This window comes from Herpailurus yagouaroundi, unplaced genomic scaffold (assembly GCF_014898765.1).
Source record: "Herpailurus yagouaroundi ecotype Mexico unplaced genomic scaffold, PumYag 194, whole genome shotgun sequence".
Lineage (NCBI taxonomy): Eukaryota > Metazoa > Chordata > Mammalia > Carnivora > Felidae > Herpailurus > Herpailurus yagouaroundi.
The window spans coordinates 296085-304412 of NW_024412425.1; the positions used below are offsets into that span (position 1 = coordinate 296085).

Consider the following 8328-nt stretch of genomic DNA (forward strand, 5'->3'; position numbering starts at 1 on the left):
TGTTTTCTCTGGCCCTCCACCCCGCCCCCTTCACACCCTCCCGCTTCCTGAATCCCAGCCCTGACCACTCTGGGCTCTGCAGGAATGAGAGGGGCTGGGGGTATTTCTGAGGGCACCAGCTTCTCCCCTAGGTGTCCACCACCAGAGATTCAATGGCAAGACAGTCCTCTTGTCCACCGCCGCCCCCCAGGCCATCGTGTTTGCTGCTGGGCACCCATGAGTGGTGTACAAAGCATGCTGGGTCACCCTCTGGGCCTTTCCAAACATGCCAATCTCTGTGCCCTTGAACCCCATGCATGTGGGCCCCCACTCACTCTGCTGCAGCCATTCCCAATGGCGGTCCCACTTCTCTGACACCTCCTCCTTCCTGGTTCCCAGCTTGTCCAGCTGTGCCTGGATCTGGGAGTGGTGGGTGGGTAGGAGAGGCGTGAAGGGAGGTTCCTGCCCCAACGGGCACAGATGGCAGAGGGCCACCCCCGCGCCCCTTCCCACCTCGTCAGCCATGGCACTCTTGTTGAGCAGCAGAGAGCGCCCCAGCTCCTGGCAGGCTGTCAGCTCAGGCACCCGTGCCTCCAGCTCAGTCTTCAGGCCCTGGTGGTAGTTCATGAGCACCTCCACTGACGACACGTCCCTACAGTGGCCGGGGGCGGGAATCTGAGCCTCAGATAGCCTCTCCAGGCCCCCATGGCAGATGCAAGTCCCGGATGAACCCAGATCCCTGAGCCAGCTGTTTGGTAGCATCTCAGGACACCCACCTTGTCAGGCCAGGTGCTGAGGGGCCAAGCTCTTCACTGACTCAGTGACCCCAACTTTTTCCAAGGTGCTAAAATGGCACATTCTGATGATTCTAACCTCAGGCATCAAGATCTAATTTTTCTAACTTTTTAAAGCTAAGCTTCTGAAGGCTCCACTGGCCAATGATCTGAACTTTCCAAGTCTGGGCTATCCAAACGGTAGGCAGCTGCTAGACCTGGGTAGAAGTGAGCCCTTGAAATGTGGCTGGTCTGAATTGAGATGTGTTGAAGTGTAAAGTACACATCCTATTCTGAAGACTGTAAAATAGCCCAATGATTTTATTTATTAAAAATAAATATTTTGGGGGCACCTGGGCAACTCAATTTCGGTTAAGCGCCTGACTTTGGCTCAGATCATGATCTCACAATTTGTGAGTTCAAGTCCTACATTGGGCTCTGTGCTGACAGCTCAGAGCCTGGAGCCTGCTTCGGATTCTGTGTCTCCCTCTCTCTGCCCCTCCCCTGCTCACACACTCTCTCTCTAATATAAATAAACATTAAAACATATTCTTAATTTTTTAAAAATAAGCTCTACCCCCCAACATGGGGCTCGAACTCATGATCCTGAGATCAAGAGTCGCATGCTCTACCCACTGAGCCAGCCAGGTGCTCCTCAATAATTTTAATACTGACTACATGTTGAAATGATATATATTTGGGTTAGTAAAATGAATCACTAAAATTAACTTTCACTTGCCTCTTTGTACTTTTTTATTGAGTTAAAAAATTTTTTTTAAAGTAATCTCCACACCCAACCTGGGGCTCAGACTTACAACCTTGAGATCAAGGGTTGTGTGCTCTACTGCCTAAGACAGCCAGACACCCCTGTACTTTTCTGATGTGTTTACAAGAAAAGCTTAAATTATATATGTGGCTCACATCTGTGGCTTGCATTATGTATCTACTGGACAGTGCTGTTCTCAGCTATCCTATGCCGAAACAAACCCCAAATCTCTGAAAGTTCCCCCAGTCAGCAAGCATAGCTTTGTAAGACTTAATACAGCCAAACTTACTTCTGAAGATCCTGAATTATGATGATTCCCGCCTAAGACTTAGTACGTCTGGAATGATCTATTTCCCAAAAGTGCCCTCCTCTGAAGTTCTCCATCTCAGTAAATTCACCCATTCATCCATTGACTCCTCTTTTTCTCTCAGCCCCTGAAGCTAATTCATCAGTCAGACCGGACATCTATAACTTTAAAACACACACTGTGAAATGCTGTGACACCTCTGAGATTTTGTATTAAAAGAACTCAGCAAGGGGTGAAGGGAGAGTTGGGGAGCACACAGATGAAACAAGGTGGGCCAAATGTTGATGGGTGTTCATTCTCTGCGTGGGGGTTCACTGTACTGTTATCACGACTTCCGTGTACATTTGACATTTTTCCTAATAAACATTTTTTTTAATTTCTAAAATGAATAACTTCTCCCCATCTCTACAACCATCCACTGAACCAAGCCCCCATCATCTCTCACCTGGATTATAGCAGCAGCCTCCTGGCTGGTGCACCTGTTTCTACCCCTGTTCTCTGTACTCCTTTTCCCACAAGGCATCTGGAGTGATCTTTCTCAAATGCACCTCATATCACATCACTCCCCTGCGGTGAAGTCTCCCACGGCTCCCAACTCAGGGAAAAAGGCAAACTCCTCACCATGCCCTATTGCCCCTCCCAGCTCATTTCCTACCACTCTCTACTCTCCCCCACCCCCACTCACTCCATCCAACCGTAATGATTGTCTAGCTCCTCCTCAAAATACAACCTACCTCGGGGTCTTTGCACTTGCTGATCCTTCCACCTGGAAAACTCTTCCCCCCCCCCAAAAAAAAATTTACCCAACTCACCATCACTTCCCCCAAACTTTACCCAACTCACCATCACTTCCTTTAGGCCTCCATTCAAACATCACATCCTCAGAGAGGCCTTGCCAGCTAGCACCTCATCCCCTTACCTTGCTTTGTCTTCCGAGCACTTATTACTACCTGAAATAATATTAGGTGCTTTTTAATTTATTTGTTGCCTGCCTCTATGCTCAGAATGTAAGCAGCATCAGGGAAGCAGCTTGGTCTTGCTAACCATCCACGCACAGTAGGCATTCAAGAAATATTTGCTGAGTAAATGAACACAGGCAAGGCCTCACAGTCAGAGTCACCACTCTCCAAATCCCTGTCTTTCTGGACATGCTGCTGAACTACATTTCCCAGCCTCCCCCGCAGACAGGTTGGGGCTCCTGGGCTGACAGATGGAGTGCAGGTTTAGTCCCTGAAACCTCCCATGCGATCTTTCTCTCCTCCTCAGCGACTGCAACTTCTGGGGCCAAGTGATGGAAAGCCCTTGGGTCCCCATCACCGCGGGATGGGTTTCTGTTGGCCACTCACTTTGAAGCGTCAAGTCAGCAATAACTCAGTGCCCTCCACCCACTAGGTTAAGCCACAAACGCAGCCCCACACCTTGCTTTCCCTATCCTGGCTGCAGCCCACTCCGTGATGTGACACAGGGAGGGCAGCAGTGGGCAACTGGGAAGGCCGGAAGGCAAGAGGTTGCCCTGAGCTGCCAAGGCCAGGCCTGACAAGGGGTCATAGCACACATGAAGCATTTCGTCCAGTGCCTGGCAGTTGGGTATTGAGATTTCTCCAGGGAAGGGGACTGCCGATGGGCTGCGGCGGGGAGGGGGGTGGTGCCCAGAGGCAGGTAGGGAGCCCGAGGTGGGATGAGGGGCACCTGGGCTTGTCAGCTGCCCCAATCTGGCCGGCGATGCCGTCCATCCAGGAGAGCAGGTCACGGGCCTGGCTGTGGAATCGCAGCGCGTCGGCCGTGGAGCTGACGTGCAGGCGGGCGTCTTCACAGGCTGCCAGCAGCTCCTTCCAGCCCTGCAGCACCTCCTGCTCCCGGCTGGCGATGGCCTCTGCGTGCTCACCCGCGTACACCGTCCGCAGCTGGGCTGCCCCCTCCTGCAGCTGCCGTACCTGCGGGGCATGCCAGGTCCAGCGCCGGCCCTCCTCGGGAGCCAGGCCCCGCCCCCCGGATCCGGGCCCCGCCCCGCCTCGGCTGGCCAGGTGTAATGAGCCGCCACCCTTGTGATCCCACCACTGGGTCTCCCCCTTATCCGCTGCCTGATTTCTGTTTGGGTTGCCCACTTTCTGATTGCTTTTTAGACCCATACCATGTTTCACTCACGTCTGCTGCCTGTTTGTCATTGACTCACCTGCGTTCTGACTGCTTTTGGACCTATGACCAGGTTTCTTTCAGTCCGCTGCCTGATTTCTTTTGGTCTGAGAGCTCTACTTCCACTGGGTCTGCCTCTACCTCAGTACAGACCGATCTGATTTCCTTCAGGAAACCTCTTTCCACCCTGATGTTGAGTAGACATACTGTCCATTTTTTTCTTCACTCAGTTTGTTTTTTTTTTTTTTTTTCAGACTCACTACCTACCGCCCAAGTTCCTTCAGAATGGTTATTCAGTTACTGTTGGGTCTCCTACTCAATTTCTATCGGCTCTGCCATGTGAGTTCACCAGACCGGCCACTCACTCCCTATTGGTTCAGCCGCCTAACTTCTTTTGGAGTGACCACCATATTTCTATCAGATCCACTGCCTAATCACTCTCAGTCTCTCTGCTTGATTTCTAACAGTCTGACAGTCTAACAGCTCCATTGTCATTTCCATGAAACCCACTCCCATCAAAGTTCTTGCAGGAAAATCATAGGATACCATCCGAGACCTATCAAATTTCTATCTGCCCCAGAGCCAAATTTCTCTTAACCCTCTGAAATTTCCTTCAGGCTCTCCATGTGGATTTGGAAAAGATTCCCTTCACAGTTTCTAGGAGAACCCCTGCCACTGGAGAAACTGTCTGATTTCTATCAGACATTCTGTACCACCTTTCCCCCCACACTGCCTGAGTTCTACGCACCAAGCAATCAGGCGGTTTTCTGCCTGCCCCATCATCTGGCTTCTCCCTGTTCTGTGGTCTGTTTTCATCTGTTCTACTGTCTAATGTCGATCTGTTCTACAGCCTGACTTTCGCCTACTCTGCAGCCCAACATGCCTTGGCCACGCTGTCCAGGCCCTCCCACCTCCCCTCTTGGCCACCGGCGCCCCACCTGGGACACGAGGAGCTGCAGGTCATGCTCAAAGGCCCGCAGGGTGCGCTGCATGGAGCTGGCGCTGGGTCTCGGCTCAGGTGGGGCGGTCAGACGGGGCAGTCGCCTCCGCTTCTCCTCGATCTGACCCTGAAGCTCTCGGGCATCGCTGAAGAACTTATGCAGCTCCCGAGAGGCGGCCAGCAGCTGAGCCCTTGTGCCCATAAGCTCCAGCAGCTCGGCCCAGGCCTCGTTCAGCCCGTCCTTCCACTCAGCCATGGTGGCCGCCGCCGTGTGGCCGCACTCAATCAGCTCATCCACCATCTGGTTCACGGCCGCCAGCCGCTCCCGCCCTGCCGTGCCCGTCTCACTGGCAAACTCGGAGAATTTCTCCTGCAGCACCTGCCACCAGGAACACAGCATGGGCCAAGGCCCGTTACACACAAGCCCCCTCCACCCCTTGTACCGTGTAAGAGTAATAATAGTAACGATGATGATGACGGTCACGAGAAAAAGCAAGATCGAATGCTCATCGAGCACTTGCTCTGTAGCAAGAAAAATAATCCGATGACAGTAACTGACGCCATTTTGGGCACCGTGTTTGCTGGGTATCGTCCTAAGTGCCTTACATTCTGGTAAATTCTTGGGGCTCACAAAAGAGCCAAGAGGTGGGTGCTATGATCATCCTCGGATTCGAGCTGGGGAAGCTGAGGCCCAGAGAACCTTAGGAGCATACGCGGTCGCTGCGGGTATTAATGTTATGACTGGTGGTGCTCACCGTGACGTGCTCAAAGTCCTGGCCAAGCTCAGGGGAGCCGGCCACCACCTCCTTCTCCGCGATCCAGTGCTCGAGCTCGTCCACCTGGCGGCTGAGCTGGTACAGCCAGTACTGCTGCTCCAGGCTCACCCTGCGCTCTTCGCCCAGCTCCTTGAGTGCCACATACAGGCGGTCCACCTGAGACTGCCGACGGCTGATCTGCTCGCTGATGAGGGACACGGAGGGGCAGGGATGGAGCCCCCCGAGACTTCAGGACAGAGCTGTGACCCCCTGCCACCCCCCTCTCAGGGCAGGGCTGTGTTTCCTCTGAACCTTCGGCCACAGTAGCACCTGCTCGGACTCCTTCGCGGGAGCTTCTGTTTTCTGCAAGACTCGGATTCAGCGAACCCAATACTTGCATCTCAGCGCTCAGGGGAAACCGCTTCCCTAAGCTTGACAAGCTCACTGCCCCTCTCCCCTCCCCCCATCTTCTCTGTGGTCCCACCCCCTGCCCCTCCAGTGACCCAGGCGGGACTCCCGACTCCCTACTTGGGTCCCCAGCCAAGGCACCTCACCTCCAGTCCATCTCCTGGCTCAGGAGGGCAGAGGTCTAACCCTGGGCCCCCTCTCAGGTCCCAACCCTCGTCCAGGCCTCCCAGAGATGGCCCCTACTCCTGACCTTAGGGAGGCCATAAACCTGGCCTCCCAGGAGGTCTCAGGCTACACCCAATCACAGCACTCCAGGGTTTTCTGTCCTTCTGGACACTTCCCAGACACTGGGTGGAAAGAAGGCCCTTCCCTGTCTTGAGCTCTTCCTTCTCTCCTCAGTCTGAGGCATCACCTCGCATCCCTGCACTCAAATCCCGGTACCCCTGGCCCCACCCTCTCAACCATCCCTGGGCACTGGCCCTCCATCCGGGGCCCCAACCACGTGCTGAAATCCGAGGGCTCCAGCTCGGGGCAGTGAGGGCCCCTCCCACCCCAATGTCCAATTTGGGACCGTGTCCCAATTTCCACCAGCGAAGCTTCAGATCCTGCTGGGCCATTCCTTAAGAACTGGCTCCGCCCCCGCCTGACCCCAATCCCCCCCCCCCCCCCCCGCCCCCGACCGCCCACCTGTCCGGGTGCCCCATCTCCAATAGCGCCCGACACTGGCGCGACAGCTGCGCGATGCTTTCCTCGTAGTTCTCCACGCCCTGCTCCAGCTGCAGGTGCTTCTTGAGCAGCTGCAGGGTGCTCTGTTCGTCCTGGGGGCACACGGCGCCCGCGATGAGGCGGCAGCGGCCGGCCCCGAGCTCCAGAGCCCCCAGGTCCCCCGCACCCCCCAGCCCGGGCGCACCTTGCCCTTGTCCTCACTCATCATGAGCAGCTCCTGCTCGCCCAGCCACGCCTCCACCTCCGCCACGTCGAAGTAGTACTGCTCCACCTGGAAGGCGGCGTCCAGCACCTGCTGCCGCCGCTCCGCCGCCTCCCGCAGGCCGGCCCAGGCGCCCTGCAGCTGCTCCTGACCTCGGCGCACGGCCTCCGCCTCCGGGCTACGCAGCGAGGCCAGCGTGCCCGCGCGCTCCAACACCTCCTCCAGCCGCGGCCCGTGCGCCTGGATCTCCCGTCGCAGGCCCTGGGGGCGGGAGGTGGGGGTGTGTGTGGAGAGGGGCTTTCCGAGGCCCGGCAGGACCGCGTGCGCACAGCCCACGGAGGGCATCAGAACCTCCCCCCCCCCCACCCCCGCCCCGCAGATAGCCCTCCACCTTGCGGCAGGTACCACGGAAGCAGTTTGCTGTAACTCGCTCACTCACACCCCCATGTTGCAGGTGGGAAAACAAGCAATTAGTAAGGGGGGGTGACAGGACTTGAGCACAGGACGCTGGCCCCAGAGACTGTGCTCCCAACCAAGCCGCCTGGTGGTGTCAGATACCCTCTAATGGTTGAAACAGGCTGCGAATCAGGTTGCTTAGCGGCAGTGGCTGTCTAACTCACGGGCAGTGAAGTGTGCAAATCTTTTTACACGTGGGTACACCGTGTACCCAGGGCAGGAAGTGTGGAACACTTCCATCACCCTCCAAGGTTCCCCCTCAAGCAGCTCTGCACTTGCCGTGTGCCCTCCTTGGCTTCTGTGCCTCAGTTTCCTCAAGTTGCAAACGGAGATAATACTTGTGGACACTGAGCGCCTGCTACCTGGCTGTCAGGCACTTTGCCAAGCAAGCGCTCTGCACGATGTAGCAGCTCATCTGGTCCTCATGGCAGCCCCAGGAGTCTGACTTCATTCTATCTCACTTTACAGATGGGGAAGCCGAGGCACGGCGGGGGGGTGGGTGGGGCGGGTGGTGTTGAGGAACTTGCCAACTGCACATGGCTGGTGGTGGCCCTAACATCCACCTTGTGGGGTTGTTACTATGGCGCACTCAGAACTGTGCCTGGTATGCAGTAGGTGCTCAATCAGTACCAACTGCTATCACTCGTCCAATAGCTCCTGAGTGTCCAGCACTCTTGTGCACGCACAGCTGAGCTCCCCCAGCGTTAAGCACGAAGTGCACTTGACTGCTTGCCTCAACCGTGAAAAGGACAGGCCAGTTCTGCTTGTCCTCAACACTGTCAACGGCCAAGAGTGTGTTCATCGAAACAGAGACACGAAAGCTGGGGCGCCTGGGTGGCTCAGTTGGCTAAGTGTCCAACTCTTTTTTTTTTTTTAGAGAGTA

General features: G+C 55.6%; 1 protein-coding gene across 1 annotated transcript in view; it reads right to left on the minus strand.

Moving 5' to 3' along the window:
- SPTBN4 (spectrin beta, non-erythrocytic 4) overlaps positions 1 to 8328 on the minus strand; it is a 75747-nt gene that overhangs the window by 7219 nt on the left and 60200 nt on the right. Inside the window, exons 24-30 of the mRNA XM_040445792.1 lie at positions 6972 to 7250; positions 6749 to 6879; positions 5654 to 5858; positions 4897 to 5277; positions 3515 to 3759; positions 493 to 631; positions 315 to 399 (exon numbers count right to left, since the gene is read on the minus strand). Coding sequence (XP_040301726.1) covers positions 315 to 399; positions 493 to 631; positions 3515 to 3759; positions 4897 to 5277; positions 5654 to 5858; positions 6749 to 6879; positions 6972 to 7250 — 1465 coding nt within the window. The remainder of the gene's footprint in view (positions 1 to 314; positions 400 to 492; positions 632 to 3514; positions 3760 to 4896; positions 5278 to 5653; positions 5859 to 6748; positions 6880 to 6971; positions 7251 to 8328) is intronic.